Source organism: Polypterus senegalus, chromosome 5, assembly GCF_016835505.1.
Source record: "Polypterus senegalus isolate Bchr_013 chromosome 5, ASM1683550v1, whole genome shotgun sequence".
Lineage (NCBI taxonomy): Eukaryota > Metazoa > Chordata > Cladistia > Polypteriformes > Polypteridae > Polypterus > Polypterus senegalus.
In genome coordinates this window covers 50,786,299-50,809,429 of record NC_053158.1, presented here as the reverse complement: position 1 = coordinate 50,809,429, position 23,131 = coordinate 50,786,299, and the positions used below count along the sequence as shown (strand labels likewise).

General features: G+C 36.0%; 1 protein-coding gene across 2 annotated transcripts in view; it reads right to left on the bottom strand.

Annotated features, from left to right (window-relative positions):
* The window catches only part of prex2 (phosphatidylinositol-3,4,5-trisphosphate-dependent Rac exchange factor 2), a 512,388-nt gene that overhangs the window by 66,396 nt on the left and 422,861 nt on the right, over positions 1-23,131 (bottom strand). For both annotated transcript variants that reach the window (XM_039754613.1, XM_039754614.1), the window contains exon 35: positions 19,323-19,437. In XM_039754613.1, coding sequence (XP_039610547.1) covers positions 19,323-19,437 — 115 coding nt within the window. The remainder of the gene's footprint in view (positions 1-19,322; positions 19,438-23,131) is intronic.

Sequence of the window (23,131 nt, the reverse complement as noted above, 5' to 3'; positions counted from 1 at the left end):
AAAACAAGTCAATTAAAATTAATTCAAAAGAAGTTAATTAGCAGCACAAACAGGTCACTCATTCAGAAAAGGATTAGAAGGAAAACCTGCAGCCACGGTGGTCCTCCAGGACTGGACTTGGTGACGCATGCACCAGAACATGCAGAGAAAATCCATGTGAATGTGAACATAAATAAAACAAAAATCAAACTTTAGGAATAAAATGATTAAACTGGGAACTGAAAGACAGCAGCACTAAATCACTGCAACCTCCTTTTATCCCTCTCTTTTTATTTAAATGTTTGCACATTACTATTTATCTTATTATGACAGTTTCTGTATTTCATGTACAAAAAATAATAAACTACTGATATTCATCTTTCCATTTAATCTTCCTAAGAGTTGCTCAGTAAATAGTTCAGCATTAACACAGACAGTCAATGCACAGGCATTTAAATTCAGATTAGTTGTTCCCTTTTAAGGTCAGTAGAATGATAATTCAGTGAAATGGTAACACTGGGGGCTACCCAGGTCTGTTTATTAGTTAAGTAGTGTTACATACAACAACCTTAATAAGCAAACAAGACCTCAGAAAGCACTGATGACTTTAGATCTGAACCAAGTTGTAGTCAGTCTCTTAGTCACTTACAACTCTGTAATAAGACCTTAACAATGGCTTAGTGTGTGTCACACAACACTAAGTGACTACCAGATTCACTGCATTAAAACCCTTAAAGAAATCCAGTCTAAAGTGATATCAGGAAAGGTTTGAGTTCATAATGCATATCCAATATTGGTCAAATGGAACCATGTGTTTACTTCATGGTGCACTTTGTACAAAAGAGAAAAGCAGAAGATAAAAGGAAATAGCAGATAATATTTTTCAGTGACATAACAAAACTGTTTGTAAGGATAGCCTTTGAAAAAGAACATTTTTCTCTAGACCTCAGATGAGATAATACACAGATCATTTTTTTTGTTTCCCCTCCATATGGCAGCCTAAGCTAACAAAATTTCAACCTATTTCTTTCAACTTCAAAAGGATAAAAAAAAAACCTTTGCTAAAGTTATGATTGCTTATGAAGCATTTCTTCTCCAGGCAAACTACAGTAGTTTGATTTACAGGTAGACTATTCCATACAATTTCACTGAAAATGCAATTTCTTTTCTTATTTTTACTTAGAAAGATAATATAAGACTTATTTTTATTTTCCCTTTTTTCTTTGCTTTATGTCAGAAAACAATTCTTGGTCCAGACTGGCCTTGCAAAAAAAGATTCTTTTTTTTACACAAAAGGCTGAAAGGTACTTTTACTTTATTCTACTGTTAAGAGGTTAACTTGTAGCTTTAACTGGCCCTGTGGAAGTGAGTATGCTGTGTAATATACTGGAATCCCATGTGGGGTTGAAATTATAGTTCCCAGCAACATTAAATTAGATCTAGTTCGTCAGTCAGAAGATTAAAGGAAAGACAGGTCATTTAAGGGTAAGAATTAAGAAAAAGGTATAAATTGTCAGGTAATGTACTAAAAACAGGGCTGTGAGTCAATTTCAGATGAAACACAACTGACTGTGTGCTAAGAGGGAACACTATTCAATCTATTTTCATTTAATCAACTGTTACTTTATATATGACCCTTCATGGCATGCAACATTATAGCACACTTTAAAAGAGTAACAAGGGTAAAAACACATTAAAGCAATGGCAAGATGCAACAACAGTACTTCAAATGCAGGATACAAAAGTAGATATTAAAATAGTGACAACACTAGAGGTCATTGGAATAAAAAAAATTGTGTAGAAAGGTCCATGCAGCACTTCCATGTAAACTTCACTTTAGTGATACCATAGGAAATTACACAATGGAAGATTTTACAATACAATACAACCGATTGAACTATACAGTAATACAGAATTAAGTACATTAACTTACAGTACATAATAATTCATATACAAATAAATGTAGATGAAAATGAACAGAAAATTGAATCAAGTGAACAACTTAAGTAATTGATTTGAAACTAAAAACACTGCTTCAAATGAAGTAACCAAGCTGCTTAGGTAGACAGATTGGTACAGGGGTGGATTAATACCTCTGTGTTTATCGATGTTTACAGAGCTAGATGTTTGTCTGTGTGTTTGTGTGTGTTCACTTCTTTCCTTTTATCATCCAGAATGTATTCTAGTAAGGCAAACAACCGGTCAGCTATCTCCACATTTGTGTGTGTGTGTGTGTGTGCACGTGCTTGTATGTGCTTCCATGCGCATACATGTCACACACGTACGCATGGGAGGCAGCTAAAGGGCTCAAATGAAGGTAATTCCATGCTAGATCAGGGGTGGCAGAGTGCACTGACCCTTTCACTCTCTCCTGTGCAGACTAGTTATGGAACATTCTGTCTGGTCCCTGATGATGTCACTTCCAGTTACGCTCTCCCGCTGACACCACTTCCAGCCCCAATGACCTCACTTCCTATGCCTCACCATAAAACTGCCATTTTGTTACATCCATTCAGTTCTGTTTTGGACTTGAATCTGTAAACATCTTGCATTTAATTTCGTTCTTTGCAGCCGGATTTCAAGTACACGGGTGGTTACCCCAAACCTTTTCTATGGCATTTTTTTGGTTATTTGACAATGTAAATTTAAATATGTATCTCAAAAACTACTCATGCAAAAAAATATTGTTGGACATAGGCCAAACCATTTTTCAAGGATATGGGGGGTAAATACAGGACCACAAATAGTAGGTCTGGTGAACCATCATGTAAATGCTTTGAAAAGGATAGGTAATTTGTTTTTTGTTTAAAGAAGTTATTGTTGTACATAAGTCTCAATTTTCAGCACAGATATCTTGTAAACGGCTTGTTGTAAATTTCTGTATCTTTGCTAGTGTGGAGTCATCCAGGAGCTCTTGTAATCATAAGACATGAAAAACAATTTCTATTTTCCACGAAAAAATCAATTGTTCTCAATGTTTTGAATATTTGAAAATTCGGTAGTGAATTTCTGACTACATCGCCAATGTGAAAGTAAAAGTACAGTATAGAAATTTAGAGAAGTGGGAGACGTTAGTGTCAGGAGACTCGTCTGTAAAATAATCACTTTTCTAAAGTGTAGGAGACAAAGGGAGATTTTTCAACTGGTGGAGCCATACAGACAGACCCAGAGACTCACAGAGAGCAACACACAGACACAAAGGGACACAAAGTTGAACTAAACATCTTCTTTATCTTGTTAGCATCAAAGAATAAAATGATTCCCATGATAACATTGCAAGAGGTATGAAACATTATTGCTGAAACAAACATATAATTGTTTTATTCTAAAAAAAGCTTTATCTTCTTAAGATCCTTTAGTGTTAATAACTTCCAGTGTTCGGTGTTACCTCAGACAATATACTGCAGCTTCGTGGCACATTTAAAGTATTCACCTTGCATAATTCTGTCTGTCCTTCAAGTGTGTGCATATTTAACTTCTCATGCATGATCAAGAAATGCCATTGTCTTCCAAGCAGTTAACAGAGACAATAATTTTTTGGTGTTATATCGGTCATTTGTAATCTTAAAGTAAGGATGAAAGATCCTTCATGCTACGGAATCAGTAGTTAGCCAAAAAATAAGAAATGACATTAATAAACAACACGAAAACTTCAATCGTATGTTCCACTGCCCTTCACAATCAGCAAGCCTGAACCACTCCCATGGGTCCAATCAAACTGAAATATAATCAATTCAAACACTGATTTGCTTCTTTCTAAGTTTATAAAAAGCCCAAGTAGACCTATTACTTACTGTAAACCCTTCAACAGGAGCCTGTAATATACTTGGCAAAATCTCCCAATATTCTAGCCTACTAAAGCAATGAAGTATAAGAAAAAGCCTTCTACTGAACTATGAAATCTACCCCAAATGACCTCCTCTAATAACTCTGCCAAAGACTACTTAACTGTTGTGATTCACAATACAATATGTTGAGATATTAGGCATGATATATGATCATATGCTGTCCTCGGGGAAATGATTTGAGCTTTCATCATTTGGTCAGTTATCGCTTGCCTTGAGTTACATGACATTTCTTTAGATATGGCAACTTGTGCTGTAAGCTATGATGTGATTTACTACATTCAATCCACCTTAAATAAAAACAGAAGACCCAGAAGCTGTATAAGACACTAAATAGGATTCAAATGCAGTTTAAAAAGTTAGGAATGGAAAGAGAAATTATTAAAATCAAAAATATTATTCATTTCCAGAAATTCAGCTAAATATACAAGAATCCAATTGTATTTTTTACATTTAAACTGTAGATATTTAAAATATGTATTGGAAATGCATTTAGTAAAAAAGGTAATTAATAAATAACCATATATTACTATATAATGATGCCGTACTGGATTGGTGAATATATTGTATCCATAGTTACTGCCATACAGATAGGATCCAGCTGCCAGAGACCTTGACCTAAATGAAGTAGCTGTAGACGATGACTGCATGGATATATACAGTGCTTGCAGTTTGTTGTATCAGTGGATCCATACTGGGAGCTGCTATATGATGTATTTATCGGAATGACACTAAGGTTGGTGTGATTTCCTAATGGGTGCAGTAGTCAGGAGTCATAAAAGTATTACTAGGTCTGGGTGTACTTTGTAGTAAGGCTTGTATATGAACTGCATATGGCAATAAATTAAATACAAGAATTGCATAAAGGCAGTTGTCTGCAATGTCAAATATGCAGGACAACCAGAACTACTCAGAAAAAGACACAGCTTGAAGGAAAGCAGGACATTCAGCTGTTCTGGCTCAAAAGAGTCAGTCAGTTTTGACAAAGATGACCAGGAGGTACGTATAGTCTGAGAACAAGCTAAGGTCAGAATCACAAGGCAAAACGATCGTTTGTCTGAGCCAAATCACTAACCAAAAATAAAAATCGAAAGAGAAAAAAAAAAATTGTTAACGGAAAAGTCAAAAATAAAAAAAAAATTTTTTGGAAATTTATACCATTACTTTTATGATATCAGAAGTGTTGCATTATCTGGATAATTGTGGAAGATGTTACCAAGGAGGCTGTCACAAATTGGTGGCACACATTAGAAAACATTGATGATGCATCAGTAAAACAATAATAATTTGTATCTGATGCAAATATCAATTGGAGCATGGAGTAAAGTATAAAAATGTTATAGCAGGCACAATAAACTAAAGGTATAATATGACGTAACCTACAGTAACCAACCTCTCCATAGGGTTTTGGAGTTTTAATTGTCTAAACAGTAAACAAATCAAATTTCAGGTTATATCAACATAATGATCACACTATAATGTTCTGGTGGAACTGCCTTTGTAGTCCTGAATACCGCGTTGGTGACAAAACTGAAGAATGCATCTAAGAGTTATAAAGGTTGGGTAGAGAAGAACAACCAAGTGCATACCAGACCAAAGAACATGACCTCCTCTGAGAGGCTGGGGACATTAAATCTCTTTAATCTTGAGTAAAGATTTCAGCATAGGGACTGTTGTGATGTAAGATTTTGCATATAACTTGATAAATATTTTGTACGTCTTTATTTGTAATTTAGACAAAGTGATGTAAATTAGTGTTACATTAGTGAGAAGCATTCATGTTTGCCTCCACCAGGAATGGGTCTCTTTGAAATTTACAACATAGTTGGGGGAGGATGTTCCTTAAACCAGTTTGGCGAGCATTTCTCTGCTAAAGTCTTTTAACCTCTCTCTCTTACTAACCTCTGATGATGAAGAAGCATCTCTCTTACTAACATATGATGAAGAAGCATCACACAACATGAACTGACAAGAACAACACAATGAAGAGCACAGCTTGGCAGCCATATTGGAACAGGCATACGGCCTGTTTTGAAGAAAGCTGAGCACCAATGATGCCTTAAATAACTAACAAGTCTGTGTGCCACCTGAACTACACATCATCATTTAATCAGGTTGTATGGTTGCCAATATTCAAATGTACTTTGCATATTGTTATTATTTATGAATATTACCAATGATACATTGTTTAAATTGTAACTTAACTCTTGCTTGTCTTTTACTATACCTAATTGCCTGAGGTTATATAGGCGGTCCAGATCTAATTATGCAATTTTCATTACACTATTACTTATTAAGTTTATTACATAGAAAATCACCCGAAAAATCCCAGACCATCAAAAAGTGTGCGAACCGATGACATGAAGAATCGTCTTTGCGCCGAACTGGATTCGTCCCCGCATAAATCAAAGTTATCCAGATGATCTGGATCTGCATAATTAGACCTGGACCACCCTGTAGATATAGAAGGGAAGGTGGGGAGAAGTTATATACAATATAATATATAAACAGTGGTAAATCTGTGGGATTAGGCATTCTGACAGAGGCTACATCTTAATAATACAAAGGGGAAAGCAGAGCAATATATTACTCTACCCAGATAAAACAGGGACTTAATTCAGGTTTTCAAAATTCTCAAAGGCATTGATGAAGCTCATTCATTAGAGTGTTTTTAGCCATGCAAGTAATTGAACACTTAAAGTTAATAGTAGAAAATAAGGAGAAACACAGTCAAAATGGGACGCAGGAAACAGTTTTTACTCGTAGGGTTATGTGGAGTAATGCAGTGAAAGGTGATGTTCTTTTAGGGAAAAATCAAGAAGAATGCGGGACAAGGATCAATATACGATGGTATATGAAACCAGAAGCCAAAACAACAGGAAGGGATAAGCTCAGAGTTAAAACAAACAAGAGCCAAAATGAAAAGTCAAAAAATCTTGTCTTGATAACAATATAAAACACAGTTTGGCCTTAAATATGATGACCAAGTAGTGTCAGAAGCACACGTGTTATGTTTCAGCAAGTGTTGAATTTTGTTTGTTTATCCATTTTTTTGTATTATTTTTCATTGTTATGTTATAAATTGTTTTTTGGTTTTGTTTTATCTTTGTTGCATCTATGTAATACAATTATTTTTATTGATATTGTGTTTGTTAATTAATTACTAATCTTGTTTTTTTATGAATCACATATGTAGTGGTCATTTTTATGATCTGTGATCTCCTGTATATGGAGCCCAAAGAAGCAGGGTCACTTGCTGATGCACCAGGGGGATCTCCTGCATAAAAGGAGAAACTGTAGATTCAGCATTGCATTTTTGATTTTGATTCCTGATTTTTTTTTTATTTTGTGTTCCTTTGGATTTTCTGTTTTTGACCCCTGGTTCTGGTATTATGGGATTTTTTTGGTTTTGTGATTTTCTAAAACCATTTTAAGAGTTTGCCTTCCAATATCTGAAAATGTATTGTAGATATCTATACTGTCAGGAATTTGAGCAGCAAAGGGTAGGTACCAAGAAGTAAAAACAAGAAACTGAGACCCAAAAACCAAAACATAACACAAAGCTATCAAACGTCAAAAAGGGAAAGCACAAGATTCCAAACCAAAATAGCAAAACAAAAAAGAGATCCAGAAAGAAGGATTTAGAGTTGTAGCAAAATATAAACTTTACCCTTGATGGAAGAAAAAAAAAGATAAATCCAGCAAATAATATTCATATGACAATAAATTAATATTATCGTGCATAATTGAAAGAAGGAAATTAGTAAAGAAAATAATTTTCTTAGATGGCCCATTCACAACAATATCTTAAAATATAAAGTGACATGCTTTTTAATACAGTATATCTCAGTCTTCAGGGTTGGTTTACGCCTTACATTCAACGTCGCCTGAATATGCTTCCAGTGACCCTTCAATGAAAGAAGTGGGTTCAATCAATCAACAGGTGAATGAAGAGACACTCATTTGACATCATATTCCCGAACTCAAATGAATCCATATCAAGGTTGTAAGTAGCAAAGCCTATCCAAACTGAATTTGGCACAAGATAGGGTGTACTCACGGACATACAGGGCCAGTTTAGAGTCACAAATTAAGTTAATCTACATGACTTTGGGATGTGGGAGAAAACCGGAGTGCTCAGAGAGAAACCAGTGCCCACACATAGAAAGAAAATGCACAGAGAATGAAAGGGCATAGGGTTTTAATCCAAGGTGCTAACAACTGTGTCACCATGCCATCCTACTTATATATTATAAGATAAAAACATCTTTGAAGAGATATTCTAAGAATCAGATACATGAAAGTTACCAAGGGAATTTGTTTAACCCAACAAATTTAGAAACCAAGCACTGTGACCATACAGCTATCGATTCAGCCATTGTTAATATGTAAAATAACCAGAAACCACTGAAACACTACATCAATCTAACTTTACGGTGCAAGTAACTGACTGAGAAAACAATCCAATTAGACTATGAATAAATGAAGTTATACGAAAGGGCTATGCGTGACCTTTACGCTCCTGCACTGAAGAACTGTGCATTCAGAGATTGTATCATTAGACTAATATGCATGTCGTGATAATAAAAGAATAAACCAAAATGTTTTGCCAGCTAAACCTGTTTTTACAAACTAATTAAGAGTCTTCTTAATACTATGAACAATTTTAATTAATTTCCATTTTAAATTTAAAAATACTTTATAATAATTTTTAAAAATGTTCTTGGTTCATGTCTTACCCTATTTGTCAAAGAACACTGGAAACAAAATATGAACTTGAAGCACGATCACTGAATTTGGAAGAAGAGCATCTTAATTAAAAAGAAAGTACATGTATAGTAATAACATTTGTTTAAAATCTTCCATGTTGACTCGATTTTGTATCATATTTAATTTTGTTTGAGCTTTGTCATTCATTTATAGCACTACTGTAGTTGTTGCATCTACATATTTCAAGCACAGGCTTTATATAATGTAAGTGAAAAGCATATGATATAGTAGCAATAAAAATTAAAGTATTACATTTCCTTAAGTAATGAGTGCTAAACACATCAGTTCACTACATCACAGTGTATCAGTGTACATCAGAGTAAATGCATGCCATCTCCGTCTCTCTTTCTCTCTCTGGTTTAATTGGCAAACATTAATACTAAAAGCGGACAAATATTGCTTAAATTGGTTCAAAGTGTGGAAGTATTTTTGAAAAATGAAAATCCATCATTCAGAGGAGTACTAGTGACAAAACATCACAGAATACAGTGACTTTAGTGATTAAATGTGTTAAACAACTATATATTACCTGATCCACGTCTGCTCTGAGAAAGCCCAATTTCAAGGCATGGGCTCTGCCAAATGCCCTGGAAACTGTGTGAAGACTGTTTTCATTAGTCAGATTTTGTTACAATGATGAGAACAATTCAAATTTATGTTTTTTTTTTTAAACTTGTTTCACCGAAACTTGGAAGCAATACTAAATTGTGACAATTAACAGATTTCAATATATTGAAAGTCAAAACAATCTAAATAGACATCACCCTACATTAAATAATGTTTAATAAAGTGCTCTACCTAGACTTTATAACTTCACATTTCAATTTCAGATTAATGGCTTTTCAGTTAATTCGCCCAGCCTCATGCCATTGTGCAGGCTGCTGTGAGGTGAACTTGCAATGACTACCTAGATGTATGAAAGTTACCGCCAGTAGACCAAATTTGAAAATCATCCCAGATTCGTTGTGTACAGGGATTTTCCTAAAACATGGGAAGTCTGTAATTCAGATGATCGACTGTGTAGAGTGTTGTACATATGCATAGACCATTTGTTTTCTGGCTTAATATTGCAGTAACCAATGTGACTAGAAAAATACATTGGAGAAGAAGTAGATACTAGTGTTTGAAAATGTAGTGAAGTAAAAGTTGACAGAAAAGACATATACTCAAATAAAATAAACATATCCTCAAAACCTACTTTAGTACAGTAACAAAGTATTTCTACTTTGGGGTTGGTGGGATTTGTCCATAGATGTGCCAAAGGATGGGCTGGCATATTGTCTTTACATTCAGTACTGCTATGACTGTGGAGTACACATTGGGAAATTAATGGACAAACTACAAAGTATGTCCTTGGAAGGTGTAAGAAAAATGGTTCTCTAAGAATACCCATAAAATACGTGAAAAAAACAACCAAACTCAACAGCAAGGGTTAGAACTTGTGGTTTAACTACAATTCAAGGTGAGCACCGTATTTTTGTTGACCTTTACTTTACCTTGCGGTCACCTGAAATTACTTGCAAACTGTTTTTGTTAGGCAAAAGCTAGGTTTTATCCAACATTATGCTACTACATTTGTTACACTGCCACCACATTCTTTCATAACATAATCATCACACAGCCTGCTAAAGAACTTAAAAGCTGAATTCAGTCAGGGCCAGTACTCAGAGGATTATTGCTTTTTTACACATATTACATTCAAAAGGTCCACATGGGATCCTGTTGTTTTTCCCATTAGTAACATATTTGCCTCAATAAAATAAATTAGTAAAAGAATAATAATTGTGTTTGGGGTAAAATACAAAAAACATACTCATTTAAAAGCTAAATGTACAAGAAATTACCATATTCTTGCGAGGAATGTTAGAAATATGAATGCAACTCTCCAGAGATAGGAAAGAAAGATAATTTTGAATTAGTTAAAACAGTACAGTAAAACTAATGAAATGAAAACCATCAAGAATCGGTAGTGAAGTTTCTGCTCTTTCAAGAACTTCATAACCTGAACTTAAAAATAACTTCACTTGTCTTCACTATCAGGTCTCTTTCTTGACCCAATTGTCCAATGCAACTGGAATCGCATTTACAAAAAGCACTCCACAATGTTTTCTAATCCATATCCTGATGATGTGTTGTCATTCCTTTCAAACTCCTAATTAGATACTAAATCAATTTCCTTGTAGATCAACTCTAATTGTTTATATTTTTGCACTTTTTTGCCACTGAAAGACAATCATTTTGAAGCTGCATGTGTCCTTTTTCCTTGGGACAATAACTTTTTATGGCTAATTTATGAATGTGGTCTGGCAAAGGAATTCTAAGATCATTTATTAGAGTGATGCTACTGTATTATTTTAAAAACAAATGTTACTTATAGAATAATTCACTGCCTTCCCGAAAGCCAGAGTATTTAATATTACCAGCAAGCAGAGACCGATATATTCACCCTGCTGTCAAGTGTCCTTTGTCCAATTACATTGTCAGGTCTGCCTGTTGCTACCATAATTTAATAAGAACAAGTTCCAGAACTGCTGAAGTAGACAGAAGTCAGACATAATCTTTTGAATTTTGTGTTAGGGGCCCTCCTCCTCACCAGCCTGCAGTAAGTTTATTTAAAGGACTGCCAGTTCAGACTAAGAAAGAACTATACATCTGCAGCAGATCATTACTCCCCAGGAGTTGGACAATTGAGGATTGCTCGAGTTTTTTTTTTTTTAACTGATCCACAATTGCTGTGACATTTAATAATGATGCTGTGCATGAGTCTTGTCACTCCATTACTTTATTCCATCTGGTTCAATGGTGTGGCAGTTCTATCAGTCCTGGTCTCCTAACTGACACAATGGCTGATGGGTTAATGCTTCTGCCTCACAGCTCCAGAGGCAGTCCACTGTATGGAATTTATTTCAGTCACCCTGTGTCTGCTGTTTCTTTGGATGCAATAGTTCCTTCATATCCCCAAAATAAGTATGTTAAGTACATCTGAGAGTGAAATTAACCCTGGAGGAAATCTAAGTGTGTATATAAGTGTATTTCTCTCTTGTGCCATGATGCTCCGGAGTTAGACTCCAGGTCACCAAGATCCTGCATTGGAGTAAACTTTCACTAAATAAGACATTCCAGTCCCTAAATAAATAAAGTTCTGTTTGTACAGGATTATTCAAATTTTCACACATTTCCATACATTAAATAATGCTCTTCATACTAAACAATGATGAATGAAAAAATATATGTACAGTGGGACCTCGGGTCACGAATATCTTGGACCACGTACAAATCGGGTTACGACCAAAAAGTTTGCCAAACTTTTGCATCTGTTCACGACCACACACTCGGGTGACGAACAAGCCAGTTTCCCTTCCGGTTCGTATGCGCAGATGATTTCTGCATGTGTTCAGTCTCTCCCTGTGCAGCGAGAGAGAGAGAGAGAGTGAGAAGGCAGTTAAAGAATGCACCGGACTTATTTTTAATGAGACTGCAAGGTTAGTTTTCTCTGTTCAAGTTTTTCTCACTGTTATTCAATGTTTTTTTACATTTAGTTTACTATTACACTGTTCATTCTATGGTATAATGAACTATTTTTGTGCTTAAAAATCTTTAAAAAAAATATATTTACATTCAGCTTGTACGGTCCGGAAAGGATTAATTGTATTTACATACAAGTCTATGGGGGAAATTACTTCGGGTCATGACCAAATCGAGTTGCGACCAGAGTTTTGGAATGAATTACAGTCGTGAATCGAGGTTCCACTGTATATGCATATTGTAAATCTCCACTTTTCGTGACTTCTTCCAGACTCAGGAAGTGCTTCCTTCGTGCTATGCCCTGGCACTGGAAGTACCCTTGGGTCTGACATAAAAGGAAGATGCCCTGGCCTCCTCTGGTGTGTCAGAGCTGGGAGGAAAGAAAGCAACACTTGCTGGATGGAATTGCGGGGGAGGACGGAGACAAGATGGAAGTAGAAAGAAGAAGACTATTGTGTTTATTGGTGCCTTTGGGACTTGAAAAAAACCTGTTGTGAGGTATTTTGCAATAAACCCCTCTATTTTGAACCCTTGATTATCTGTGTGTTAGTTGTTTCAGGCTCAGTGGCACCCTTATCTGTAAACTATATACATATATATACATACATACATACATACATACATACATACATACATACATACACATATCTATATATATATCTATATATATATATATATCTATATATATATATATATACATATATCTGTATATAAAGTCCAAAAGAGAACACAGTAATAAAATATACAAATACACAACATATATACAGCGAATTAGAAAGTATTCAGACTCCTTTACTTTTTTCACATTTACAGCTTTCTGTAAGTTTATTAGAAATAAAAATTGAAATATCACATTGACACAAGTATTCAGACTATTTGCTGTGAAACTTGAAATTTGGTTCAGGCCCATCCCACTCTATTGATCGTCATTGAGACGTTTCTGCACCTTGTTTGGAGTCCATGTGTGGCCTGTTCAAATGATTGTGCATGATTAGGAAAGACACATCCTGTTTATAGAAGGTCCTACAGCTGACAATGTGTATCAGAACAAAAGCGAAGCTGTGAAGTTGCAAGTCATGAAGTTGAAGGAGTTGCCTGCAGAACATGAAACAGGAATTTGTTGAGGCACAGACTTGGGGAAGGTTACAAAAATTCTGCAGCACTGAAATTTCCCAACAGCACAGTGCCTTCATAATTCTTAAATGAAGTAAGTCTGGAACAATCACATTTCTTCCTATAGCTGACCACACAGCCTAACTGAGCAATCACAGAGAAGGGCCTTGGTAGGAGAATTGACCCACTCTGGAGCTGGAACAGGTTCTCTGAAGCTGGCTGAGCTCCAGGGAACTTGTGCTGAGATGGGAGAAACTTCCATAAGAGTAGTCATCACTGTAAGTACCAAAGAGTGAAAACCTGCTATATGGTGCTAAAGATCTTGGACTGAACTGAAGGTTCACTTTACAACAGAACAATGGCCCTAGGCACAACACAAGACTGATTAGGGACAACTCTGGGAATGTCTTTGAGTTGCCTAGCCAGAGACTGGACTTGAATCCAATTGAACATCACTGGAGACACCTGATGTCCATTGTCACAGTCTCTACCCAACCTGACAAAGCTAGATGGGTTCTGCAGAGATTAATACTAGAAATATCCCTAGATAGTTTCTGTATTACATCTTGTCTGAAAAAAGTGACAGGGTCTGAAAACTTTCTGAATCCACTGTAGATGCTGACAATATGAAGTACATACTAATGGTAACACCAGGGCTTACCCTGATAATTTCCCAGCACATGTGACCCTAATTAAAATAATCTATTCGAGCCAACTAGACATCACCAAATGGAAGCTACATTGTAAATGTTGTATAACAGTCCATAAATTAATACCAAAGGGTTATGCATCAATCATAATCTTCCAGACCTTTCACCAATGAAAGCATAAATAAAATATGTGGTCAGAAATGTTGAAGAATAAGAATAGACAGTAAGAATGGACAGTGAACCAAGAAAAGCAATAAAGTCCTCTCCTTAAAGATGAGGTAGTTAAAGTTCTTTTGTGTTGAATACTGAAGGCTTCCTGAGAAACAAATCCAAATTACTGAAAATTCTCAAAGGCATCTATAATGATGTGCCATCACACCTTCACAATCCTTTCAGTTAAATACTGAATCATGTATTCAAGAACAATTTAAGTAGAAAAACATTCAAAACAGATGCACTTCTTCAAACAAAGGGTGATAGGAATCTGGAATAAACTGCCATGTTGAGCTCTACTCTGAGCTTACACGTACAAATGATCAAAGAGTGTATCAATAAGTTGAAAATTTGAAAATAAATCATTTCTGGAAAACATAACATTTATTTTAAAATAACAAATAAACCTTAAGCAATACTTATTTAATCAAAATAGTACCTGCAATTATTTTAAAAGAAAGACTAATATGCCTCACTGTGTTACTATGGAAATTTATTTAAAAAAAAACAATACTACTTTATTTAGCACAATTATTGCATTTAAAGGGCGTTTCCTGCTGCTCTGTAACATAGGGCACACATGAGCTCCGGCCATTTGGTGGCAGCTAGTGAGCAAGAAGTTGAGGTCTGGTGTAGCATGCAATCAAAAAAGAGCTGAAAAAAGTGACAGGTATACTTTAAATCCTGCATGTGCTGAAGGATACGTTTAATCCACCCAGTTTAGGGTCACAAGGAAGCAATGGTTATCACATCAACACTGAGTATAAGGCAAGAAGCAGGGCACAATCACACAGCCAAGAAGAAAAAAAAGAGTGTCCTGTGTGCAGTTCACCAAGGCTGGGCATACACTGTGCAATATTTGCCATGATTTGAAGCCTGATCTGCAGTTGCTGACTGATTTTCTTTTTCAGCCCGAATTTCAGCTTCATCAGCCATCATTTTACAAGCAGTATGAGAGGGGCTGCAATGCCTGATTGCATCTTACAATTGTGCTTTAGTACGATGGGAAAAAAGTTTGTCATGTCAGAAAATTCAGTTAGCTGTCTTGTAGTGTGAGCAGGAACAAGCACGAGAATTTAAAATCTGTGACACAAATCATGGACCACTTTGCCTCCCCAATTTACCTACATGTCTTTGTACTGTGGGGAAAAAATGGGAGCACTTGAAGGAAACCTACACAGACACAGGAAGAACATGCAAACTCCATACTGGGAGGATCTACGACATTAACCCTGTTGTCCGTAATGGAGAGCAGCAGTGCTACCACTGTGCCACTGTAACAAACTAAGCTATAACTCATGCCCTCACATCTGTCACTATTATAGTCTTACCCAACTACTGCAATATATACACAAGACATCTGAATCAAAAATGAAGAGGTCTGAAGTGATGAGTAGAAAAATATTTCAGTGACCAAAGGACTTATTTGCTGTGTAGTATTTAAGGAGACCAGGCCAGCGCTATTCAAAAGGGGTTCAACGTCATACTTTGTGTGTCTTTCCTGACTTCCAGTTCGGCATAAGCCAGTTTATTTGTTGCTGATTGTTTAAGATTTAGATTTTTAACATTGTCATATACTTTTAAACCAAATATCTGCTGTTGGGTAGAAAAAGAATTTTGTGCTTTAAGAACCTTAATTAAGTTTATATAACACACAATACATATACATTAGTTTAATAAAATTGTAATAACTATAGAAGTTATTTGAATTAAAATCTTATAAACGAAATGAATGCTAAAGTACTTTTGATCTTCGCATCTCTTACTAATTAAATAAGAATTTGATTTGATTTACTTTTAAACAGAAGGTGATTAACAATATATTTAAAAAAGGTTTGTAGACAACAAGATCAGAAGCAAACAAAACTGCAACAAGCATATCCCAGAATTCCAGAACTATTTATAGGATACAAGAATAGCTTAATGGCAATGTGGATATCTTAGAATCTGATGACAACAATTTTAGATTTAACATTGGAGTGGAAAAGTCAGGAGATTTTACTTTCATAGCAATGGTAAGACAAGTTTATTAATCTGCAGTTGATTTCACCAAGAAGGAATTCTACCTTCTCTAACAGGCCCTGATCATGAATTGCCACACTGGGCTCTCTGTAGACTGGTGTCAAAACAAAAAGGTACTTATAAATTGAAACTAGCATATGTGCCATTTGTGACAGCGCAAAAGAAAACGATGAGGGAATAGCTGAACAGATCTAGAGTCATTTGTCACTGTACTGTTACAAAAGCACAAAAAAAAAAACAAAGGAAGCAATTTATTATGAAGGAAGGCAATATTAACATAAAATAACATAATGCCAAATAACCTAAAAGAATATAACATTCTCAAACCAATTAGTCCTTAAAAACAACCTAATTACAAACCTCTTACAATAATTATTTATGACTTCATTAAAATAATTTACAAAATGCAACATGTAACATCTTAGAATAATATTTTTGCCATACTTGATTACTTTTTTTAAAAAGCATACAATATAAGCATTGCACAACTTCAATTAAACAAGCAGATTGACTCATTAAAAAATACTTCCTTAATAGTATTACCAAGTACTTCCAACCATACGCAAGTCAGAGATTTTACAACAGTGTAAAGGCAACCCAGCTCACTTTAATAATCTTCCACCATCAACCACAAAGTGTTATTGTAATACATTTCTAGACAATCTTAAAAAGTGATGGAAACAAGAACATTCACTTCGATTCCCGAACACTGACTGTAAATCAGCCCTAAGCACAGAACATGTTTCCTTAATCACTGGGAGACACCTTCTATATCTGCTTAAAGTTGTGCACTACATACTCCTTTGTTGATGTAAACTGTCAAAAAGATCAAATAAATACTACTACCGGCATTGCAGCAATAAGAAATGTGATGCATTTCAAAGAATAAACTAGTCAGGTAATATGTGACCAAACAAACCTCCCAGAACAGTCTACAGCATAGCAGGTGAGGAATACACAGCCAGCACCTTTCAAAAGATACTGAATGCTTAGTGACAAGGGCAGAAGATCCACAATGCATTTCAGGTGTTTGATTAATAAACTAAGAATTTAACATTCAAAGTGAGCATGTGATTGACTTATTGAAAATGTAAACTTGTCCCCAAATATAATGGTTTAAAATAATGGAAGTATGGAACGGCCTAGTCAGATATGAGATGAATTATACTTCAGAATCATAAAATGTTGAGTTTTAGCAAATTCGATTAAAAAAGCAACATTAAATTCTCCCACAGTGTTGTGAAAGACTACGCTATAACAGCAGAAACAGTATAACCAATGCCATTGGTAGCGTTGCTGTCTCGCAGTTAGGAGCCCCGGGTTCTTTTCCCGGGTCCTACCTGCATGGAGTTTGTATGTTTTCCCCGTGTCTGTGTGGGTTTCCTCTGGGAGCTCTGGTTTCCTCCCACAGTCCAAAGACATGCAGGTTAGGTGTACTGGCGATTCTAAATTGTCCCTATTGTGTGCTTGGTGTGTGTGTGTGTGTGTGTGTGCGCGCCCTGCGGTGGGCTGGTGCCATGCCCGGGGTTTGTTTCCTGCCTTGCGCCCTGTGTTGGCTGGGATTGGCTCCAGCAGACCCCCGTGATCCTGTAGTTAGGATTTAGCGGGTTGGATAATGGATGGATGGATGGATGGATAATACATACCAAACTCTGTGATCATTTACCTCCCTAAGCCCTAATATGCAGTATTTGTGTGGGCAGCATGGTAGCAAAGTGAGTAGTGTTACCATCTCATGGGTCTAGATCTCTCTGTTCAAATTCCACACCATGTAGAGTTTGCAAGTTCTCTACGATTCTGTGGGGGGTTTTCTTCAGATAATCTTATTTTTCTCACACATCTTCAAAGATGTGCTGGTAAAGCTGATTGATTCCAAATTGACCCTCTGTGGGTATATGCACAAGTGGGCCCTGCAGGGCATCGTCACCCTGCCCAGGGCAATTTCAGCCTTGTGCTATCAGGGTAGGTTGCCACCCATAAGTTATTTAAATTTTTTAGCAGATAATTGGGTAAGATTTACTGATAAAATTTGCAATAATATACCAAATTGTAAATAAAACTTTTTCACAAAAATTTATTTTTATAAAAATGATAGGAAGTTTTATTTCATGGAGACACTAGCGATTTTTTAAAAAGGGTCTTTATCCTTTCATTTTTGAAAACACTTATTTAGTTAATAAATGTGGGGTGAATAGGACATAACACTAAAATATTCAGTACAGCATGCAAAACATACAAACAACTGAGCTATATAAATCACATTGTAATTGTTGCAAAATGGCATAAAGTTGTGCAGTGACTCAAGTGTGTATCAGTAATAAGACAAAAACTCCTGTTAATTTCAAGGTAATTCCTGCTTAAGTCAATGTACTTTACATTATATAAAAGATTTTACATATGACTCATGGGATGAAAATTCTGAGAATTTTTTTTTATTCTTTTATACTTTTCTTCTTAACTTTGATGTAATATTGATATTTATACAATAAATACACATTAATTCTTATATTAGACAAAAATACATGAAAAAAGTGGACACAGTTAATAGTATAAGATAACTTGAATGACCGCTTGCTCCTGGACATAAAGCCTTCCATTTCAGTAATCCCCCTCTGCTTGATCTGGAATGCTTTATGGGTTATTTCAATGCCCAGCTATCAAATTAGTTCCAGCAACAGCTAAAATTAAATCTTTCTGTTCATCCATCACCCTTTCAAATCCAATTTTCATAGTTACACCCTATCACAGGATAAGCCAGTATTTACTAAATCCTAAACACATAGTTCAAGGTTAGAATGCTACAAAAATGATTTGCTGGTTTAATTAATCCCTCTTGGTTGTAAGAAATGGGTTGATTTGCATACCATTTCGCCTGCAGCAAATGTACAAAGTCAGCAAAACACAAGTGTTCATGGGTGGGGAAGCTGCAAATTCTTCGCTTATGTAAACATATTACAATGAGATGCAAGAAATGTTATCCAATATTTTCAAAATGATTGTTTAATACAATAAGGGAATATACATTTCTGCTTAAATTGTATATCTTAGAGGTAAAGAAAAAGGCTTCTTGTTATGTCAAAATAAGGTTATTTATTTTCATTAAATTGTCACTACTTACATATAATTCTCACATAATCACACTATGTACTGTATATTTGAAGTGCAACACCCTGAAAACAAAAGAAGAACTCCTTTAAGCACCTACCTGAGCTTCTGATAATACTGCTTGACCTTCTGCAGAGAAGCTGAATTTATCTGGGCTTGAAATTCTTCCACTGACACATTATCTCTGTAATAGTATCCCTCCATACTCTCCAAAGCTTTAAAAAAGGGGACACATGAATACAGTATGTATATATTAAAAAGGTTAAATAAACTCATTCATCAGACATTTCTCCATATAGTTTCTGACATAAAGCTATATGGAAAGGCACTTTAAAAAGGAAATTACATTAAAATTTGGTGGAATCAAGTAGTGAATAACCATGTAGGGTTACATATATTACTTATAATTCTTTAGAGAAATACTGTATATCAGAAGAAAGGGCTTATCATATCTGGTGCATTATAATACTCAAAACAAGCCCACTTTGATAAGATTTTGTGATATTGCAGTACTTTGAAAAACAAATTACCCAGCATCTGATCTAGTCATGTAAGTGACTTGCCACACTCTAAATGTCATGTCATTTTCTAACCCACTTAATCCAGACCAGGGTCACAGCATAGGGTGTAAGAAAGGAACAAACACTGGAAAGGGCACCAGTCCATCACAGGGCGAATACAGACACACGCAAACTCTTCAGCGCCAATTTAGCATTGCCAATTCACCTAACCTGCATGTCTTTGGACAGTGGGGGAAAACCGGGCCACCCAGAAGAAGTTCAAACAGACACGAAGACAACATGCAAAGTTCATGCAGGGATGACCTGGGATACAATCCTTGATCTCCTTACTGCAAGGCAGCAGTGCTACTACTGTGCTCCCATGCCAACACATTTTAATGCTTAAATATTATCCTGAAGAGAAATCAATTCAATTACCAGAGTAACTACTGTGGATAATCTCATTGTGATCCTTTCAAAACAGAATGATAGCATATTACACCAACATAGTGTGGCTATTTAAAATTATTTAAATAAGGAAGAGATACATAGAAAAGGTATACAAACTATTTAAAAATAAATAACAAACAAAATCTTGCTCCCCCTCTGGGCCTCCCTGTAAGAGTCTTTAACTTTGTGAGGCAAGCAGTGTGGCTAATCCATTTGCCCACCTTATAACAGTAAACACAGTCATCTTCAAATCCATCTCAGTCTCCCTCTCATATGCTTTGAGCTGGCTTTCCTTCTTCCCACCAGTCAGTCCTTGCTCAGCTCACCTTCTGTCTGCCAGGGCCATTTTCATCCTTTACTTTTGGAAACATGGGCAGGTCTAAAAAGTCATGGGGCCATCAACCTGCTGAACCTCTCCAGCAATCATGAGATTAATGTAAGGACTGTGCCTTTCATAGTCTTTGAATGGTTAAGTTCCTATGCAGTGCCGAATGAAAAAGGAAACATGATCTCACTTGTTCTACTCAGAGACTGTGTGCGACCTCCAGACTGGCCACAGACCAGTTTTCTGCAACTTTATCTCTAACACTCAGATTACTACCATGTACTGCTCTCTACTGATCAGTAGGAACGCTAACATTGTACCTATCTTCTGTGGCCTTACTTGCAACTTTTTTGAGATTCACCTACCATCAGGCATCTGGAGAAACATTACCAGATCCATCCCAAGTTACAGTTTGTTCTGTTCTATACTATTGTCCCTCAGGCTCCTAGTAGATAAACAGGGCATAGTTCCACTGTATAGTGCATGCATTCCCAAACTTTCTATTAATAGTGCTGTTTTTCATTTTTCTTCATAATAAACAGGCTACAGGTATATACCTGAAATTCTAAAGTTTCAGAACCATTTTTTCCCATTTTACAATTTGGATGAATAGGCTTTATGATTAGGGGTGCTGGATTGTCCCAGGATCAAGATGGAAGATGGCCGAGTTTCTTCCAGTGATTGTTATATTTTCAAATTCTCCAGTATAAAGGCAGTATTAAAATGCACATCAATATGTTTTACCTTTGTTAATACATGTCACCTGTATAGTAAGACCACAGTCACTTTAGTAATGCACTTTAAATCAATGTGACAACAAAATAAAAAAGGGACACAGGCCACTTAATAGGACAAAACAATGGGTTGCATGTTGATTAACACACGCAAGTAAGAATTTCACAGTACTCAACCACAGACACTTGATGGCATATGCATGCATTTTTAATTTTTTTCAGTGCTTGCATACACCTCACTTCTTACTATGAAAAGGTGTGTGCGTGTGTGCATATATGGAGCAGTCTAGCAATCTTGTGCTCAACCACAGCTATTGGAGATGGTGTACATTCTGCAGAAGAAGCTTATACAAATATGACTTGCACTTGGTGAGATAGCGCATGCACGCACTTTTACATTTTTCTGGCGCTTGCATGCACCTAACTACTTATTCAACCCAAGAAGACAAACTCATCTTTGTGGTACATGCATGTTGTACGTTCACACAATGATCTACCATACGTTTGCCTGAGATACGTTCCAGCCTGCCCCACTCAATTTGTGCCACAGCTACACTCAACTACATGTCTGTTTCGGACAAGATACAACCTCTCCTAGCTGCAGAGGAGGGTCCACGATCTGTGCCCTGGGTAATTCTTAAGAGTTAGCTGATGCCACTACAAGTTCACCAGTAAAGTAAAACTGCTAAGGAGTCTTCGAGTTGTTTTTGTCCCGAAGACCACACGCAGCCATAACCTTACAAACAACCACAAGCTGTAACATTACAAGCTGGTCAGATCCTGAACAAAGAATTCACTGTGTCACACACATGAGCCTTTGGTCAGGTAAGGAAGTTGAGGAAAAATGAGGGTAAAACACAGTCATTAACTGCTGCTACCTCTTTTTCCTTAGGCATCATTTCCACTCTGTCTATGGAAGCCCGGCACCTTCCAGTCATCTCCCTGCATACAGTAAGAAGAGCAACAGGAAGTCTTCTGTTCATTCCTGACCCTGCTCATATTGAGAAAGGGTGTAAGAGAAACCAAGTCACCCAACTATCTTCTGGACAGATGTTCCTTCCATTTTTTGCTTTTCCTCAGAATTGTTTATTTCTAAAAAGGAACTAACTCATATTAAACAGGGTTGCCACTCTGGCACCCCAACCACCCAATCATGACCTTCCTCTTTTCCAACAAGGTTTAAATCTCTTAAATCATTTATTTACTTTGTCCCTTTATACAATACTTTCACACAATACTTTAAATGTTATAAAATATTGACGCATGCTGTAATTCAGAAGACATCTAGTTGATAGGCATTATGTAAACTCTATAAATTAGACATTTCTATGTCAGACTGAAGTCGATTGACATTCAGTCCTAGCATGCAGGCACACTGAGTATTCATAGCACGCTCACATTGGGGCAGGTGAATGGATTACTTCTATCAACGCAATAAACAATATTGTATGGCAGCATTGTAAATATTTCAGTACCATCTCCGCGATTACATTTTCTTAAAAAAAATAATGCTGTCTGCTTACTATTAGTATTTTGAACAGCTACTCTAATTAAGATAATACAACACTAAATATTTGAAAGGTTACCATTTTAGGAAAAAAACTTGTATGAATAATTTATGGCACCAATAGCAGTGGCAGCCTGAGGCAAGCTTTTATTAATTCATAAAATCATCTTCAAATATGATGTAAAAGAAGTGATACAAGCGGAAGCATTCTTAAATAACAGTTAAAATAATACATTAAGATCTGTCAATTTTAAGAGTGCTAAAGCAAGGCTGTTTTCAGAGAGCAGCAAATACTTCCTTCTAAATATGCAGCCTGAATTGTTGAATTGATTGGACACAGTGTCACATGTGATGAAGATCATGGAGAGGCTGCTGTTTCACCACCTGAGGCCA